Below are 21,132 nucleotides of genomic sequence, written 5' to 3'. Positions count from 1 at the left end.
TTGTGTGTGTGTGAATGGCAACAACACAAGCATCTTCCCCAGCCTCTGCCTTGCTTGTTCCTGTTCCACATTAGACTTGTACTACACAGCAGGATATGTGATAAGCCAGGTAACGTCAGGGTGAACTCTGGGTTTTCAGGTTTACAACACTGGTACATCTCCCTAACTAACTTGCTCTGGAGCAGGTTGTGTTCAAGGTAAGCACTGCCATCTGACCAATCAGTTCTCTCTAAATTGGCACTTTCATTTGTAGATGATCCTGTCGAGCTTGGTGCCACGTCCTGTCTTCATTTAATTTTCTTCCAGTTGGCCTCAGGAAAGCCATTTTCATCACACTTTTGAGTCCTCTTCGAACTGAGACAGACAGAAGCACTTCACTCCTGGTACTTGTTTGAAATCTTTTTGTCTAATAGAGCTCTTACTTTGTAAAACATTCACCCTGCTTCCAGCAGACCTGTCCTTGTTTGTGATTGGTCAGATGATGCTATCACCTCCACTTTGATGTGGAAAACCTGGGTTGACTTATCAAGTTGAAAAGATGGGTGATGGAAAGATCCTGTGTTTGTTGAACGTTCTTTGTAGTTCAGGCCTCTTGGTGATAGAAACATGAACTGTGAATCATTAGTAATGTTCATATAATAACTGTGAGGGTAAAGAAGGGTAATACAACAAGAGCAACAGTCTGGTACAGTCAGAAAATCATGTGACCCAATCAAAGTTTTGCTTCTCAAAAACATGCACCACTGTAAAATGTTCCCCAAAAGGTTGATTTTTACCCATAAGGCCCCAATATGGGCAGTTTATTTAAGTGTGCTATTAGAATGCTTTAAGTTTAATTCTTATGTACTTATCCGAAATACACATGATAAAGTTATACTTTATGCAGAAACAGAAATGTTCTGATCTCAGTGCTATGTAAAGGCAGAGTTGTATTATTAAGTATCCAGGTTGTATTACTGAAGGCCCTGTCTCACACACACACACACACACACATACAGCTCCTCCAGGTAAACTCTGGATGAATCCAGAGTTTAGCTCTGGAGGTGAATCCAGAGGTAGCCAGCTCCCTGGTTCTGTCTGGGTGAGCCTTATGAATGAATAGAGCAGAGAATTGTCTGGAATGAATTCACAGCAAGCGAGTAGGCATGTCAATGTGTGATATGTGTTAGTGCTGCTTTAATAAGCTGTAAGCTCAAATGGAGCCCTGGAGCATGACTGTTCACACTGCTGCTGCTTTCTTTCTACTGTTGTATCTTGGTGCGCAGGGTTCAGCTGCTTCATACTCTTCTCTGCACGACAGCCTGTACATAACTGTCTATTCTCTCATTTATATTGGGGATGTGTCCATATACTTGTAGTATTGATATCAATGCAAAAACAGGCGAAGTCTGTAGCCTTCTACCCAGGTGTTGCCCCCCACCTTAACCATACATAGTATTTGAACACGTCAGACAAACAGTCTCCTGTTGAGTGCTGCATGTGTGAACGAGTAAATGTGGACAATCTCTGATCTGATTCTCTGAATGTTGTCCGCAGTTGATATGTGAAAGGGGCTTCACTGATCCAGTAGAAAGAATGCTGTTCTGAACCATCTCAGGTCCCACTGGTATGGTGAAATACATTTCAGACTGTGAATCCCCACTGTCCGTTCATTCTTGTCTTACCTTGATTTCTATTACTCTTCCAGTTGCCTCCACTGCTCCAGGGTTACCTCTGGATAGCGACTGGATAAAACAGTGCCCCTTCCTGTTTTGGTTCCTTTGCTGGATATCATTCCTATATTTTTGCTGGAAAAAATGCAGGTGGTGGGCCAGCTGGCGAGACTGCTGAAAAAGCAAGGTTTATAGGGAACCAATCTACACACAAAGGGTGTCATTTTTCAGCCTTTACACTGCAATCAATATTCAGTACAGAATGAAGGTCAAGCAAAAAATGTTGTCTACTGCCCATTTAAGTATACTTAGTTTGTACTGACAAGTACACAGAAAACTCTTGTTTGGCCTGTACTTGTCCTTTAGTGGAGATGTGTTTTGAAAAGTATAGCCTAGTGCCAGAGAGTTTGTGACCCTGCAGACAGTTTTCACACTGTGTGTTTGGTGTTTGTTGTTTTGAACTGGGACGTTGATTTGTGTTATCATTCTTATGTTCTTATATTTTTGCATCCAATACATTATCCATTTGAGCATTTGGACTATAAGTGAAACACATATGTTTACACAAAAAAAAAACTATACCTAACTATACCCTGTGTCCTCTCTCTCTGTGGTCACACTTTATAGTGTACTTTAATAAACTAAAAGTGGACGAGACATATACAGCTTTGAAAACTAACTGTATACATACAAGTCCACTTGAACAGTTCAAAATAGTTGCACTTCACAATAAAAGTTAGATGTGCTTGTGCCCCCTGGTGGTAGGCCTATTTCTCATGTACACCTGCAATATACTTAAACTGCAGTACAATCCACAGTATGACTGCAGTACAAAACAGGATTTAGATGTAAACTAGTTGTGTACTTAAAGTTATTAATCTTACACTTAAAGTATACTTAGAGAATCTCACTGTTTATTCTGCAGAAGCACTGCAGTAGTACACTCGTAAGTATTCTACTTTAACTGGGTCTTCAACAAACTTGAACTGATGTTTGTGAAATAAGTGTTTTATAATTAATAACAGTTGATGTGTAAAGGTCTCCCGATATCGCCCCGACGCTTCGTGCTTGTGTGGATCTAGCTGAAGCAGGTATGTGGACTGTGGAGCTGTCAACAGCGCCACAGGTTTGTCCATGGCGCCAGCTGCCAGCAGCAGCAGCACGCAGCTGATCAATCGTTTTCGGACAGGAGTCTGACGCCGCGCGGGGAGCAGGCCGGATCAATGAGCTGCAATCATTGTCTCAGTCCAAATATTAGCCGCTTGGAGATTTCTTTCAAGTCTTTAAGGCTGCTCACATCCCTGTTTGCTCTCCGAGTCCACTTTATCTAAATCGCAGCCGTTAGAAAGTTGGCAGTTAACGTCAGGCGCTTTAAAGTCGAATCAGAAAATCGAAGTAGCTGATGGCTAAAGCTGACAGCGTCATTAATGAAGTCAGCAGTGATGAAATAAATCAACAGGTCCAGCCTGCAGAGCAGCAGCTCATCTGTCTGGGAAACACAGAAGTCCTCGTTACTGTTTAACACTTTGCGGAAACGCGTGTGAGCGGATCAACGTTCACTGAGTATGCCATTAAACACATTTGCATGTGTAGTCTTTATCATAAGTATATCACCTCAACCACACTGATATGTGGATTTCACAGGAAAACTGCAAACATTCAAATGATGAGTTAATCACTCGCATTCAGCTGCTGCGTTAGGGATGTGGATTGCAGTTGACTTGTATTACATTGTTAAAGATAACACTCACTGCTGTTTGATTAGTCAAAAACACCATTAACTTACGTTGAGGCTGTGCGTAAAGCCAGGACCGTAACAACGAGTTTATATGAAGTGGACATGTGGAGTTCAATTAAGCTCCAGGGGGAGTTTGAAACTAGCTTCTGCTGACTGTAATATATAAATATAGAGAGACTGTAGTCTGATTGTAATATAGAGAGACTGTAGTCTGCCTGTGATATATAGAAAGACTGTAGTCTGACTGTGATATATAGATAGCCTGTAGTCTGCCTGTGATATATAGAAAGACTGTAGTCTGACTGTGATATATAGATAGCCTGTAGTCTGCCTGTGATATATAGAAAGACTGTAGTCTGACTGTGATATATAGATAGCCTGTAGTCTGACTGTGATATATAGATAGCCTGTAGTCTGACTGTGATATATAGATAGCCTGTAGTCTGACTGTGATATATAGATAGCCTGTAGTCTGACTGTGATATATAGATAGCCTGTAGTCTGACTGTGATATATAGATAGCCTGTAGTCTGACTGTGATATATAGATACACTGTTGTCTGACTGTAATATATTGATAGACTGTAATCTGACTGTGATATATAGATAGCCTGTAGACTGACTGTGATATATAGATACACTGTTGTCAGACTGTAATATATTGACAGACTGTAATCTGACTGTGATATATAGATGCACTGTAGTCTGACTGTGATATATAGATACACTGTTGTCTGACTGTAATATACTGATAGACTGTAATCTGACTGTGATATATAGATACACTGTAGTCTGACTGATATATAGATACACTGTTGTCAGACTGTAATATATTGACAGACTGTAATCTGACTGTGATATATAGATGCACTGTAGTCTGACTGTGATATATAGATACACTGTTGTCTGACTGTAATATACTGATAGACTGTAATCTGACTGTGATATATAGATACACTGTAGTCTGACTGTGATATATAGATACACTGTTGTCTTACTGTGATATATAAATTTACACTGTAGTCTGACTGATATATAGATAAACTGCAGTCTGACTGTAATATATAGCTAGCCTGTAGTCTGACTGTGATATATAGATACACTGTAGTCTTACTGTGACATATAGATACACTGTTGTCTTACTGTGATATATAAATTTACACTGTAGTCTGACTGATATATAGATAAACTGCAGTCTGACTGTAATATATAGCTAGCCTGCAGTCTGACTGTGATATATAGATACACTGTAGTCTTACTGTGACATATAGATACACTGTTGTCTTACTGTGACATATAGATACACTGTAGTCTTACTGTGACATATAGATACACTGTAGTCTGACTGTGATATAGCTATAGATACATTGTATTCTGACTGTGATATATTGATAGACTGTAGTCTGACTGTGATATATTGATAGACTGTAGTCTGACTGTGATATAGCTATAGATACATTGTATTCTGACTGTGATATATTGATAGACTGTAGTCTGACTGTGATATATTGATAGACTGTAGTCTGACTGTGATATATTGATAGACTGTAGTCTGACTGTGATATAGCTATAGATACATTGTATTCTGACTGTGATATATTGATAGACTGTAGTCTGACTGTGATATATTGATAGACTGTAGTCTGACTGTGATATATTGATAGACTGTAGTCTGACTGTGATATGAAGGCATGTCTGATAAAACAATAACTGTTTGTCAGAAAAGGGAACTGCTGCTCAAGTAAAAGCTCATCATTATAAATCAACCATAGTAACCGTAACCATAATATTTTACTGATATATTTGTTTTGTCTGCAGCTTGGCATTGAGGGGCCACTTCATAGAAACACACATAAATAGAACAAAGTAAGAGTGTTTTTTTATTTGGACTCTTCAGTTTTGTGTGTTTGCTGATACAGAGTCTGCTTCACATGTACAGTGTGTGGAGTCCACACCAGAGAAATCATACCAGAACCCCTCCACTTAAATTGGAGGGCAGATGCAGATGATGGGGAGTCAAAAACAAGCCTAAAAAGTTCTGTTACTGTCGGGCTGATATACACAACACAATAGTTGTTATCAAACGATTGTCACAAAGATATGTAACAGAGGCAGAACATCATCAGCCATCAAATGTTAGCAGTTATTGTTTCTGACCACAGATGCATTCAGGTTTGTACATGTCATACCACTGAAAGCCAGTATCTGCCAGTAATATCAACCAGCCATATATCAGTTTAGCTATAGTATGTTTGACAGCAGATCAGCTGTTATGTAAGACAACAGTAGATCTGCACAGCCTCCCTTCATCCTGATCCCCGGCTGGGAAGTTATGTACTGAAACTCTTCCTGCTCCAAAGTGTCTGATCAGTTACAGCAATCATTCTGCTTCTCGTGTTTTAAGTAGGTGAAATGGGCTGACAAAAAAGTAGAGGTGGTCTTTTTATTCTGAGGGAGAACCAGCCTACTATCAGGATCATTATATCATTTCAACTATAGATTTTTCGGTTTGCTAGTTAGGAGCTGATTGGCTGTAGTGAACTGATTCTCCTGAAGTACTGCTATCTATTCTCCCCTGTCGTCTGATCACTGTGGAGCTTGATTGGAGCTGCGAGTAAGCCAATCAGAAACGGCCGCTGGCCACCTGCAGGAAGTTAGCCGTCCACTTATCTCCTCCCTCCTCCGCCTGCTGCCAGATAACAGCCCCAACAGTTGGATCAAGTACCAGCGAGTCCTCCACCGCAAACTGATGGACACCAAAACACTGTAACGGTCTCCCTCACAGCCCTGACAGACTCTCTTCAGTGTGTTCCGGGTACAGTCGGTAGATTCGAGTTGATGCTGAAGTTAGTAGATGCTTGGTGTTATGTAGAAGAGTTGTTCAGAGATACGATCGATAAAGAGGAAGGCTGTAGGGAGACACAGAAGAGTTGCAGCCTTCCGTTAACTAAGTTCCAGTGCGCAGCGACGGCTAAAGGCACCATGAGCGTCCCGCTTTACGCACCGACTCCCATCCAGCCGGCTCACCCGACACCCTTCTACATCGAGGACATTCTGGGAAGGAACGCCACCACCACCTCCTCTCCTTCTTCTTCCTCCTCTTCCTCCTCCTCCTGCTCCACTCCGCTCATCCCCACACCGACTCTTCCGTCGCCCAACTCCTCCTTTACAAGTCTCATCTCACCGTACCGGACACCGATTTATGAACCCACACCGATCCACCCGGCACTGTCTCACCATGCCGCAGCGGCGTTGACAGCGGCGACGTACGCCTCCGCTGGGACCTTCGGCGGATCCATCTACCCCTACCACCAGCACCACCGCTCCATGGGGGAGTACGCACAGGCGCTGCTGAGGCACGACCCTCTCGGTGAGTTTGGCAAGTGTGTGTACATTTCTTTGTACACACATATACGTAAAATATGCATTTTTAAATGTATATAAATGTAGAAGTTATAACCTACAACTGTGTCTGTGTTGTATTTCGTTGTGTGGACACTCTTTACACTGTTGGCCTCCGCTAACACATTCAGGCTTCGTAAAAATGTTTTTTTTTTTTTTTCATTTTTCATGAATTATTTTGCATCGCACATGTTTATTTTGGCTCGTGGTACATCGGATGACTTCGTCACATTGAATGGATATTGTCCACTTCAGATTTAAAAAAAGAATCCACCTTGCTTTGATGATGTAGCCATAGATCACATTTTACCCTTTACACGAAAACTTGTCCGTCTTCTCAAGCCTCGTTTCAGCGCCAACGAAACCATTTTTGCATAAGTATATCACGCTTGGTCATGCAAGCATATCGAGCAGAAGACAGTCTGTTACATAAACACTCTGCAGGGTGAATTACAGCCTCTCCACGTTCATTCTTTAGCTCATCTCAGTTCCATAACTTTTTCAGCCTAATGCCTGAACACGCACATGAGTCACATTATTGTGTTATTGTGACAGACATGTTTGTGGCCACAATAGCAGCAGGCTTATCCATTCAGGCTGCTGGTGTTGGTGCTGATAGGGGGTGGCGGGGAGGTGTGTGGCAACCTTGAATCTTTTTCCTGACTCCCATTGTTCTGAAACATCTGAGGAGCAAGTCACCCGGTGACTACAGCATAGCTGCGCTCTAAATCACTTGTTATTTCACTACTCTCTCTCTCTCTCTCTCTCTCTCTCTCTCTCTCTCTCTCTCTCTCTCTCTCTCTCTCTCTCTCTCTCTCTGTGTGTGTGTGTGTGTTTGTGTTATGTTTTGTCAGGGTCCATCATTTCGCACATCTGTTAATATCAGTTTGATGCAGATGCGCATTTTAATTGTGGGTCAGGTCAGAACCGAGTCCACAGCGTGTGGCTGGGTGAGGGGCTGTGAGTGATGGTCCTCCTAAGTGTACTGTGACTTTGTGTTGCGCTGAACAAGCCGGCCCTTTTTCCGTTCATAGCGGAAGCCGTGGGCCTGTCGATAGGAGTAAATCTGGTTTCAGAAGCTGTTAAATGTTTTCCTGGCTCACCCCGGCCAGCCGCTTCCTCGGGAGCTCGCTGCACGCTGCTGATTATTTTATCGACATCCTCAATACAGACATATTCAGGAAACACTCGGCCTCTGATAGCCCGGGATCCGTTTTTCACATATTGTTGCACTTCCTCTGCCTGTCCAGTGAGGATGTGGCTGACTTTCTTTATGGTCGGCGGCGAGAAGAAAATAAAGCAAACAGGGCAGCCCATCAAATCTAATGGGACTGCAGCAGGACAGATAGAGACGAGTTCAATGCAGAACTATAAGAAGAGGAAGGTGTCCGCTGAACATTCACTGGAACGACAGACTGTGAAACATCATACAGCAAACACAAGATGAAAGCGTCTATTAAAACTACTGAAGATTAATTAAAACTAACCTGACGCCATGAAGCTCTGCGGACATGATCAAATCAATCAGAATATAGTAAAATCATGTAAAAGGCTGAATTTTGCTGTGACTGACCCTCAACTTTTTGATAGCCAGGAATAATAAATTATACATTAATAGTTTATAATTAGTTAACAGAAGCGTTTCTGAATCATTTATTGATCATGTGTGACTGTAAAGTTTCAGCTAATGTTTATTATACTTCATAAATACTGTTTATTTCTTGTAGGCCTGTAAACATGATGTTGACATTATAAAGTCGGCCCTGCTGTTTATAAACCTAAACAACTGTTTAATGATAACGTGTGTCATTGTTTAACAGTTCATTTATCATCAATTAATGGTAGGCTACCTGTGTTTGTCTATTTAGTTAAACACAGTTAAATCACATTTTCTCTTGTTAGAAAAATCTGTTCATTCTATTAAAGCACGTAAACAATAAAACAAAAATAATTCGGATAAATAAAACGCGCGCGCGCGCGTGTGTGTGTGTCACACCTGCTTCACTTCAGGATCAATTCTTTAATCTCTCAACTTCATCTATGGATTTTATGTCGCCTGTGTTTGAACTAATAACCAGCCACGGGACGATTATTATTATTATTATTATTATTATTATTATTATTATTATTATTATTATTATTATAATTATTATAATTATTATTATTATTATCATTATTATTATTGTTGTTGTTGTTGTTGTTGTTGTTGTCGTTATTATCTTTAAAAAATCGAGCAGAATGAGTTGTAAAGAGCTGTACAGTTAGTAGAAAGAGAAGAGTAGCGCTGCCGGTGTGTTTCACCCTCTCTGAGCTCATTAATTTAGCTCAGACGATCATGAAACCCAACTTTATCCAGCTTCACGTTTCCTTTCATGTTTATTTCAAGAATCTATCACATGGGACAGGATTGGCAAACTTCCTCTGGAAAGCAGCGCGCAGCAGTGAGGAGCAACAGATTGATATTGTGTTAGTGTCTGTTGGTGGATGCCCTCGCCTATAATCACACCACAAAGCAGGAAGCACATGAAGCGGATATTTGGCCATAGTTTTCACTCTGTCACGACCTTCCTTAAAGACAGCGTGCAGCAGGACCGTGTGTCGGCCGCTCTCTGCTCTATTGTTCGCTCCAGGCCATTAAGACGACAGGAAACCAGCCGGGACCAAAACAGGCTGATTACACAGCTGGGCCCGGCTCGGCCCAGCAACACGGACAGCTCTCAGTAGTGGTGGGATCACTGACTCCTCTTGAAGCTTAAATAGCATTTTATTTTAACATGAAATAACTGAATATGGTGTTCAGTTATCTGCCTCGTGTTGTTATTCGGCCTGTTCAATATGCGCTGCTGCCGTTTATCACTGAAACATCCGTAACTCTTTATTATAACAACCAACACTAATCAATGATCAGTGATTAGTTCATTAAACTTCATTTAATATTTATTTCACTGTCAACAAACAATACAGAGCTTTATTTATAACCTATTTATTAAACAGCTGATCAAACGTTTTTAAACGTTTTAACTTCTGTCTCTGTTCATTTTTCTAGCGTGTTGTTTTTATTATTCTGCTTTTAACAGGCTATATGAAATACATTTATAATAATAATAATAATAGTAATAATAATAATAATAATAATAATAATAGTAATAATAGTAATATTATTATTATTATTATTATTATTATTATTATTATTATTTCTTTCGCCAAATCCAAATACAGTCTATGAACTACACATGTATACTAAGTATCATAGACATCAGCTGCAGGTTTACAAGAAAAAAAATCAGTGTCATTTCGTCTCTAAATACTGTGAATATTCTGCCAGATGTGGACTAGGACTGAAGTGTCTGTTCCGTCTCTAAAGGCAAGCCTCTGCTGTGGACCCCCTTCATCCAGCGGCCCTTACATAAAAGAAAGGGCGGCCAGGTGCGGTTCTCCAACGACCAGACCATCGAGCTGGAGAAGAAGTTCGAGACGCAGAAATACCTTTCACCGCCTGAGAGGAAACGACTGGCCAAAATGCTGCAGCTGAGCGAGAGACAGGTGAGCTCCTTGTGGTTCTACTGGAATGAATCCAGTAGGACGGGTTCAGTTGGGCCTGTGTGTACAGTAGAGCCCGATCAATTCTTGATTTTAACAGAAAATCAGAGAGCGAAAGATGTGACTTAGATGTTTGGAGTGATTCCTGGTAAACTGTCACACGTTTGTCAGGATCAATAAAGTTTAACATAAACTGTTTTGTTTAAAATTAAACGTAAACTACAGCTCGGGTTTCATTCTCACACTGTCTGGTTCATGTCTGAGTGCGGACGGCGCATGCGTTGCAGGTGGTGCCTCCACCTGGCGCTCCGTCAATATGGTCACCATCAGGTTTGACCACGGCCGAGGGACAGTCGACAGATATATTCATACAAACAAAAATAACATAATGTTCACTAATTATCGATCAGATTAAAAGCGCTCTGACTATTGACAAGTGCGACAGTGACAGTGACTAATTAAATATTAGAGACGTGTTTCAATCGAACTGTTCTAATTATTGTAACAATGTGAAATCATCTGTGACGAACAGGCTCTCATCACAAGTATAATTATAATAATTGCCACAAACACAGCATCGTCATAGAAATCATCTACACACGGATTTGATCCATAAAGACCCACATTCACAATTTGATATCATTGAGTGATTATTGCCGGACCGAACCCTGTGTTGATTAAACCCAGTTCCACATCTGTCAGTGTGTGACGAGCTGATGAGGCCTCAGGTAAACACAGCGTTTACCTATTATATATAATATTTAGTCATTGCTGCCGTTTCTCCAGCTGTACCGTGTGCTAGATAATAATAATTATAATAAACCAATAATAATAATAATAATAATATTATTATTATTATTATTATTATTATTATTATTATTATTATTATTATTATTATTATTATAATAAACCAATAATAATAATGATAATTATAATAATTATAATACATACCAATAATAACAACACTAATAATAATGATAATTATAATAATTATAATACATAATAATAATAATAATAATAATAATAATAATAATAATAATAATAAGAAGAAGAAGAAGAAGAAGAAGAAGAAAAATAACATAATTCGTTTACTGTTCGTTTTGTCTTTTAGGTCAAGACTTGGTTCCAGAACCGACGAGCGAAGTGGCGCAGACTGAAACAGGTGAGCTGTTTTATTAAAATGCTTTTATTCTCATTGAAAATGCTTATTATTAACAAACGACAGACACACGTACATGCCTGTGCAGAGTTTTAATGTGTAAACCTGTGTCCATGTGCACCAGGAGAATCCTCAGGGTGGGAAGAGGGAGTTGCAGGACGACGGCTCCGCCGGGAGAAGTAACAAGGGAGACGACATGACCGAACCTGCCGGGATCCAGAGCCCGGAGCGCAGACACACAGTCTCCGCAGAGCTGTCGCCGACGGGCCGCTGCGTGCTCTCCGTGTCCCCGCAGCAGCCACACACAGAGCTGGACTCCGACCTGTCAGATGACACGGACCAGGACCTGGACATAGAGGACGACTCCGAGTTCACGCTAAACCCCTAGTTCTGATGCACTCAGACAGAAGGAGCCGCACAATGAAGATGACATAACTTCTCGGACTCTACAGCCCATTCATTCACTTTCACCGAGGTCTGAGGACAGACAGACAGAGAGACGGGGGGACAGACAGACAGACAGACAGACAGAGGGACACACAGGGGGACAATCAGACAGACAGGAGGACAGACAGACAGACAGACAGACAAACAAACAGGAGGACAATCAGACTGGAGGACAGACAAGTGAACAGACAGACAGGAGGACAGAAAGGATGGTTCACCAGTTCCGGCTGTAATATTTACTGTATAAAAATCGATCTGATAGTAGAATAATTGACCCTGTTCAGAGTGTCCACTGTCACATCTCTGCTCAGTGTCTCCTTTATCTGATCAGTATCCACTGTCATGTCCCTGATCCGTGTCTCGTGTCTCTGATCAGTGTCTCCTGTCTCTGGTCAGTGTCTCCTGTCTCTGGTCAGTGTCTCCTGTCTCTGGTCAGTGTCTCCTTTATCTGATCAGTATCCACTCTCCTGTCTCTGATCAGTGTCTCCTGTCTCTGATCAGTGTCTCCTGTCTCTGGTCAGTGTCTCGTGTCTCTGACCAGTGTCTCCTGTCTCTGATCAGTGTCTCCTGTCTCTGGTCAGTGTCTCCTGTCTCTGATCAGTGTCTCCTGTCTCTGGTCAGTGTCTCCTGTCTCTGGTCAGTGTCTCCTTTATCTGATCAGTATCCACTCTCCTGTCTCTGATCAGTGTCTCCTGTCTCTGATCAGTGTCTCCTGTCTCTGGACAGTGTCTCGTGTCTCTGATCAGTGTCTCGTGTCTCTGATCAGTGTCTCCTGTCTCTGATCAGTGTCTCCTGTCTCTGGTCAGTGTCTCCTGTCTCTGATCAGTGTCTCCTGTCTCTGGTCAGTGTCTCCTGTCTCTGATCAGTGTCTCCTGTCTCTGGTCAGTGTCTCCTGTCTCTGATCAGTGTCTCCTGTCTCTGATCAGTGTCTCCTGTCTCTGGTCAGTGTCTCCTGTCTCTGATCAGTGTCTCCTGTCTCTGGTCAGTGTCTCCTGTCTCTGATCAGTGTCTCCTGTCTCTGGTCAGTGTCTCCTGTCTCTGGTCAGTGTCTCCTGTCTCTGATCAGTGTCTCCTGTCTCTGATCAGTGTCTCCTGTCTCTGGTCAGTGTCTCCTGTCTCTGATCAGTGTCTCCTGTCTCTGATCAGTGTCTCCTGTCTCTGGTCAGTGTCTCCTGTCTCTGATCAGTGTCTCCTGTCTCTGGTCAGTGTCTCCTGTCTCTGGTCAGTGTCTCATATCTCTGGTCAGTGTCTCCTGTCCTGTCCGTCCAGGTGGATGATAAATGCTCTTAAGTTTGCGGCCGCTGCCTGAAAATGTGACATTCTATTAAATAATCAATGTAGCACAAATTGTGTTTTGTTTGTTGGATCTATTAAAGTATTTTTGTGTTGTTTTGTAAGAATAAAATGTGTAACTTTCTGATGTAGAAGCTGATGTATTATTTCATATTCATGAAGACCAAAAAACCCACTGGGGCTAAAATATTGAAGTCAGTGCCAATAAAGTGAAACAGATACATTTTATTTGCAGTATTAATAAAACCTTATGGTTCGTTTGTCATGTTATAAAGTTATAAAACACTGAATGAACAAAGCTGTTTAGTTTGCTGTCACAATATGAAGGTTGATGATAATAGTTGAAAACATACAAACCACAGACTTTATATTTTTATGGATAGGTAGCGCGACATTTCTACCTAAAGGTAGTCTTCAGTCAGACCTATCATTGTTACATACATTATTCTTATCAACACAATCTATTCATATGGTTATTGAGTACATTAAAATGATGGAAAATTGTGATCTACATTAATTCGTTGTTTAATTTTCAATATAAAAATAATTGCCCACTTTAACAAAGCACTGCCAGGATACACTGTGTTTTAGAACAATACAATGATAATACAAATATTTCTCACACATATAAGCTGCTTTTGAAATGTTTCCTGTCTAAGTATAATTGTATTGTCGGATGTTAATATTCACACACTCATTTTAATAAAAATGACTGAACTCTGTACAGTTTATTCATCCAAGGCATCATTTCACTCGTCAAGTTCAATGAAATCAAGTTTAGAGGTTAAATAAGTTTTATTTAATATGAAAATAAAACAGTACATGTTGAGTTTAATAAAGCTGAGGTAACTAAAAGCTCTGTATTTACATCAAGTTAATGAGACAGTAAGAGTTCATTCTGCCACATGAACGGAACATGGATCAGTACCACTGAGGTGATCTATTCATTAATGCCAGCCTTCATTTATTTAAGATGATCTGTTCACACAGATACCTGCCTCACTCAGTGTGTAACCTGAACAGTCATCTGATTGGTGGAGTTTGAACAGGAAGCTCAATCATATGAATACCCACACTGTGATTCACAGACGACCTTGTGTCCTAAAGAGACGCTTTAAAATTAATGTCTCTAATTTGTTTTAAATGTTGATTTAATGACAGACCCCACACATAAAACCTGTTAATTCTGTTAACCACCTCACCTCAGACACGTCAGGTCAGTTTTATTCATCTAACCCAGTGACATTGTCTTTATAATGTGTACAGTGCAAGACAGACTCAGTCCTTGGATTCTTCACTTGAGTAAGGTAACACCCATATAAACCACCGTAGATGGGGTAAACTGAAGAAACCTCAGGAAGAGCTGCAGAGGATGTACAGACATACAACAGATGTTACATGCAAAAGGATTTATGTGATGAATGCATCCAGGAGGACGACTACACCGGCTGAGGCACACAACTTCCTGTCCACCGTAGTGACCTGTGAGAGGACAGGCCACACTAAATACATCTGGAGCTTGTAACAAAAATCATTTCCCCCTGGGATTATTAAAGTATTTCTGATCCAGATGTATACAGACCGTAAGACAGTGAGCATCCATCCACACTTCATAGACAGCAGGAGTGTCTCAGTGTGCTCTTCAGGAGGACCCTGAACCACAAACTGCTCTCAGATCTGTCAGTAAAACCACATGGAGCTTGTTGTCTGTAGGGTAAATGTTGGTCTAACCCGACCATCACATTCAGTCTGCTGTTTCACGGCCTCCTGACTTTGTGAAAAATCAAAGGCAGCCACAGATTAGCAAACAGTTATGCACATGTCGATAGCTGTCCCATCACCACATTCAACTTCAAATAGCTTATCATTGAGCTCTCATACAAACACTGTGAGTGGTAGTTTTTCAGTAAATAGATTAGGTTAATGATTGAGTGAACCCTCAGAATGGTCGGGACAGCAGACAGATAGCAGAACACTGATTGATAGTCATACAATGTGTTCAGTGCTTTTTAATTCAAGTGATAAGTCTGGCTGTTGAGACTTGTTAAGATGAAGACAGAACACTTGTACTGGGCTGATTGGAAGTCTTAATGTTTAAAGCTCATTGCTCTCGTGAACTTGTTTGAGGGACGTTACAGAGGTTCAACGGCCTCACACACACAAGACTCTTCCAAAACCAACAATATGCACATTGATCTCAGCCTCTGTATTGTGTAATGCTTCACAAATTGTGCACGGTAAAGTCAACATTTGGAGGAATAGCACACACAGTTGGTGGGTGAAATGTACAGCAGATAGCTGCTTGATTCCAAAGTGCCCGATTGATCTGGTCACTTCACACACACACACACACACCTACACACACACACACACACACACACACACACACACACACACACTAAAATACCTGTTAACAGTTGCTGTTCGCATGCTCTCATCAAATATATCAAATAGTGGAGAATTCTTAAATCATAATTTGAGGCAATTCATGTAATCATTATGTTGTTAGAGCGGAGTAATACTGCCTTAAATGACATCACCAGAGTTTTGAATTATACCCCGCTGAGATGATGTGGGTCGACTTGTGGGGTCTGTGCTGTCGTTTGGGGGGGGCTTGTTGAGTTGGTGTTGTGGAGAGGGTTATGATCCGGACGGGAGCAGTGTGGTCTTGTGCTGTCTGGAGCTCTCAGATTTTTTGACCCGATTGGATGTATTTTATCAATGATAGTGTTTTATTGATGTGATTTACTCATGGCAGTGTTTCCTTTGTTCATCAGTTCCTGTTGTTCCTGTGTGTGTGTGTGTGTGTGTGTGTGTGTGTGTGTGTGTGTGTGTGTGTGATCAGTAATGTGGACATAATGACTAAGTAGGACAAGTATTAGAACAAGGAGAACTGTCTGTCATTGTAGTGGGGCCTTTAAAATCAGGCAGAGACGTCTCAACCATATAAATTCAATGAATATTTTTTACTTGGAACATTTGAACGTGGACTTCTATAATAATATAACCCCTGTGGTAACCGTGTTGGTAGCACTAACATGTTCACAGAGACAAGATGATGCTGCCTGGGTGACATCTTTCAGCCTAATAAGGAACATCTCTATCATGACTCACACATCCACAGTCAGTGTATCATTTGTTTTCCTTCAACTAAAACATGAATAATGTTTTTATGGTTCTGTTCAGGCATATCAAAGCTTCTGCTGAAGGCAAGGGAAAGATGGTGGGCTTTGTTAAACACTGAAAAAGACAGTATGTCTCTAATTTATACCAGAAGTGTTGTAGCAGCCTCCACCTGACCACTGCTGAAGCTGTTTGAAACACAGCCCTGAAAAATGTTGACAAAACATTTTCACAAAATATATAGTTTACTACAATTTAGTAGTATACAAGTGCATTTTCTAGGGCACAAGGTTGCTCCAAGGTGAGTGATTTTTATGTCTTTAGATATTTTCATACATGCCATACCTGATTGCATGTTCCTGTGGACTGAGAACATTATCTCACATCTGAGGATTGTAAAACCCTTTGATAAACTAGTGGATGATGTCATCAGGTTATTTTTGTTTAATATTAGAAAGGTTCCTCTCTTAAGGAGTCTGTTGTTATTCTACTATTATCAATAGATCCCAGACCATGTAGATCTTTCACAACACCCCACAAAAGTTTCATTTTAAAAGGGCTCAGTAATTCCATTAAAAAAGCAGGACATTAGTGTGTTGGGACTGTTTTATTTGCAGATTAATCCACAGATGGTGGTCTGTTGTGTATCTGCATGTAGGATGGAGTCAGGTATGTGTTTGTATGTGTGAAGAAGGAACATGTCACCTGGTGTAACAGTGCAGTGAGCACAGCAGCTCTACAACAGAGGAACACAGGAATATGAAATAAACTATAAACCTTATTATCGCTGTTTTGTTTTCATTAATGAAGTAAAGCCATGACTGAAACCTGACACTTACCTCTATCACGACTTCCCTTACCAAATGTTACCTGACAAAAACACTGAGCCAGTATATCTCTTATGCAGGTAAAACTACTTTTAGCTCCTGAACATATGCCATCAGGTGTTCGAGTGCATTATTTCTCTGTGGCTGTTCTCATAAGTTAATATGATATTCAGATGATATTCTAAATTTATGCTGGCTGACTCTGTATCACCTCTTTAATAGGATACACCTTTAAAGACAAGCAGGACAATATTTCAAAGCTAATCACAAGAAACAATCTATCAGTTATCTCTTTGTGTGTGTGTGTGTGTGTGTGTGTGTGTGTGTGTGTGTGTGTGTGTGTGTGTGCCCTTGTGGTATTGGTGGACACAAGTTAATGTGTGGTTATATTTGAACGACTGAGGAATGTGTTGACTGTTGACCTTGGCCAAATGGAAGCCATTATCTCCCCCGCTGAGGCCTTCCTCCTCTGCTGAGCTGATAAATTAATGAGAGAAAACACAGCTTACATCGATACTAGTGTCGCCAGCAGCCACGGAAACACAGAGAGGGACAGAGACAGAGGGAGGAGGGGAGACAGAAAGACAGACGCTGAGAGATGTACAAATCAGAATGGTAAACATTTCCACTGAAGCGGTGCGAAGGTCTGAGAGGCAAGGAGAGGTAAATTAAAAGGAACAACCATTATTATTCATGCCAGCATTATATAATTATTATTAAGTATAAAACGAAAACAGAAACATAGATAGACACATAACAATGTAAGAGTAAAGGATATAAGCTTAAAAATGGAATGTGAAATTGGTTATACATCTGTTTATTATTTATATAAATATCCAACAATGTATCAAATCATATCAATTTTATTTATAGAATTCAAAATCACAATTACATTGCCTTAGTGGACTGTATATAAAAACTGAAGATGCTCTACAGAAGCACACAGCACAGAAGAACGGTGTTGATGGCTGTGATGATGGAACATGTGCTCACCTTCAACATGCTTACTGACTGCTTTGTGATCAGTTCAGAAATTCCATGGATGTGATGATAAATTTAACAAAATCCATCAACAGCACTGTGACAGTGGTAGTTCTACCTCTGTAAGATAGAGAGGGTAGATCTTCTGTGTGTTGACATTGTTACTGCAGAGATGCACACAATGGGCCTCATTCATGAACCGTTCTTATGAACAAATTTGTTCTTAAGTCCCACTTACGAAGATTTTATGAAGATTGTGGCATTCATGAATTTTTTCTTATCTAGGATTTTTTCTTAGGCAAGAACAAATCCTACAAACACTCAGGAGTACTCTTACGTACATTTCAGTGCCGAAATGTTGGCATGGTTGTGTTTTCTTCTCTTGCGTAGTTCAATAAAATGCAATATTACAGTGATAATTTTGTCATATTTATTCATTTCATATTTTTGGTAATTTACAAAGAATTTAAATTCTAAAATAAATTAAATGCGCCAATGATTTAAGATAAATCAAGTAAATTGGAAACATGCCATCAATTAGTAACCCCCCCATATTTATACGTGGCATTTCTCCATCCAAGGCCCGCAAAACAATGGCATATATATTGCTCCTGCGGCTTTCATCAATGTAAGAACACAGCTGCAAACAATTCTGAGGCTTAAGAACATGTTGGTGAATCTGACGTAGGGTTTTCTTAAGGAACCTCTTAAGAACAACTTAAGAAAGAATCTAAGAAGATTCTTAAGAAGATATTGCTGAATGAGGCCCAATGTTCCATCAATCTGTTTGGATTTTAACACTTTTAAAAACTGTGTTAGCTTTTAAAAAACTGAGCTGCAAATATCACGGAATGTGCACTTGTGTGAAATAAGTGATGAATGATCACAGTGTAGTTAACACAATCTGGTGCATTGACACCGTTAAAGACTTCAGACACTGTTAAAGACTTCAGGCTTTAACGGTGAAAAAAAACTGGAACACTGTCCACGGTGTTTCTTTCCTTCTCTGTGGAATTAAAATAACTTTTAGTTGAAATCTGATTACAAAAAATATTAATGATATCTGGAAAGACAAAAAAAAAACCGTGAGGCCGAGTCATGTGTCTTGACTCATAAGTTTTATGGCTCAGGATAAAATTCACACAGAAACACTGCTGGTTTATAAAAGGGATGATTAACCCTAAATCAAATGAATTTGTATTAAGCTGGATTAGAAATGTTATGTTTTTTTCAGTGGTTTGGAAATTTTTATAACAAGTCGACCTCATGGGCACCAGCAGCCATCACACACACACACACACACACACACACACACACACACACACACACACACACACACACACACACACACACACACACACATACAGCAAGTAACAGACTAATGGCAGCCTGGGACCATTTAGTCATGTCTACACCTCTCAGTGCAGAGGAACTACCAGTTAAATTGGCCATGTACTTATCAGCGTTGAAAGAGAACAAACAGCGGCTCATGTGCTCTGCTGGGTGGCTCACCACACAGCTTTCTGAACACTTATAATGATGACAAATGTTTCTGGGTGGACCGTGAGCGAGACAGTGTGCTCCTTGTAGACAGGAATAGTTAGATTGCAGTCAGGTCAGTACAGTGTGTGGGACACTTTGATCTATCTGGTTGCTGAGCTAAAACAAAAGAGTACAAGACCAGAACAGATAACACACAGCTGTATATGCAGGTGTGTAAGTATGTATGTAATGAACATGGTATGATAGTGTGTGTGTTGTGATGTGAAACCCTTGAATACTGATTTTGTGCTTGCAGTAAATTGTTCCATAGCTTGCGAGCCTTGTGGTGTAATGTAATCCAAGTGGATTCCTTAGTTGTTATATTCAGACCTTGTGGTTGGTTTATGTATGTACTGTCTAAATATAGTGATTCTAACTATGGAAAACAATTATAATGATAATATAATTAAGAGCCTTTCATATAGAACAACAGCAAGTGATTTACAATGTGAAAGTTAAAAGACAAATACAATTTTAAACAGCAGAAAGAATCATTTTTTAAAAATTATATTGTATCACAGACAACATCATAGTGTACACTCAGTGCAGTACAGATGACAGTCATAATATGGGCTATATAGAATATTGTCAGACTACGTACTCTTAATTAATTAATTAATTAATTAATTGTCAGTTGTTCGTGGCTTTAACTGTGTTTGGCTTTCTTAACTTCTACATCAAGATCAGAAGTCATTATCTGATAATGCTATCACAACAACAGATGTTTCATCATCATTTAGTTATCTCATCTCATCATGTAACAAAACAATCATCAGTTTGTTTGTGACTTGTATAAATGTCTCATCATGTTTCTTTATCTAAAGATAACAACTTGAATCTGTTTCATCATGGTGTCATTCTGTTCTGCTTTGGTAGAAATGATCATTCTAAAAGAGATAACAGGATAAATAATAGAAGCAGGTTAAGATAACACACATGTCACTGTGAATAAGCTCTCATTAGCTCCAGCGTCAGAGGCAAACTAAATGGGCAAAGAGAGGATTACATATAAAAATACTGTTGTTTTAGTGAGAGACTACCTCTACAACCAGCTCTGTAGTCTCAGGGTTATAAAAAGGGCCTAAAGGTCAGACTTGAGCAAAGTAAAGATATTGAGCTAAAATATTAAACATCACTGACATTAAGTATCAGAAGCAGAAGTAAATCATCAATCATCATTGGTTGATTAATCAGATCTAGTATTCAGCATTTTTCTGATTATTAGATTCAGTGCTGATCTGACTGCAAGGCAAGGCAAGGCAAGGCAAGGCAAGGCAAGTTTATTTGTATAGCACAATTCAGACACAAGGCAACTCAAAGTGCTTTACAGGCACACACAAATTACATTAAAAGACATAAACATTTCATTTAAAAGACATTAAAAATTGCATAAAAAAACAAAAATAAAAAAAAATAAAAAATAAAAATA

General features: G+C 40.0%; 1 protein-coding gene across 1 annotated transcript; it reads left to right on the top strand.

The window, feature by feature from the left end:
- Positions 1-6,067: 6,067 nt before the first annotated feature.
- On the top strand, positions 6,068-12,812 carry hhex (hematopoietically expressed homeobox). The gene is made up of 4 exons (XM_030399370.1): positions 6,068-6,759; positions 10,156-10,334; positions 11,443-11,493; positions 11,615-12,812. The coding sequence occupies exons 1-4, from the start codon at positions 6,228-6,230 to the stop codon at positions 11,876-11,878; spliced, it is 1,026 nt and encodes a 341-aa protein (XP_030255230.1). The 5' UTR covers positions 6,068-6,227; the 3' UTR covers positions 11,879-12,812.
- Positions 12,813-21,132: the final 8,320 nt, after the last annotated feature.

Source organism: Sparus aurata, chromosome 20, assembly GCF_900880675.1.
Source record: "Sparus aurata chromosome 20, fSpaAur1.1, whole genome shotgun sequence".
NCBI classification, from domain to species: Eukaryota; Metazoa; Chordata; class Actinopteri; order Spariformes; family Sparidae; genus Sparus; species Sparus aurata.
The sequence above is the reverse complement of the archived record's forward strand: the minus strand, read 5'-3'. Positions and strand labels throughout refer to the sequence as shown.

Coding starts and splice junctions, on each gene's coding strand:
- hhex (XM_030399370.1), top strand. CDS start 6,228: ATGCTGAAGTTAGTAGATGCTTGGTGTTATGTAGAAGAGTTGTTCAGA. Junction 6,760..10,155: donor GCTGAGGCACGACCCTCTCG/GTGAGTTTGGCA, acceptor CCGTCTCTAAAG/GCAAGCCTCTGCTGTGGACC. Junction 10,335..11,442: donor TGCAGCTGAGCGAGAGACAG/GTGAGCTCCTTG, acceptor TTTGTCTTTTAG/GTCAAGACTTGGTTCCAGAA.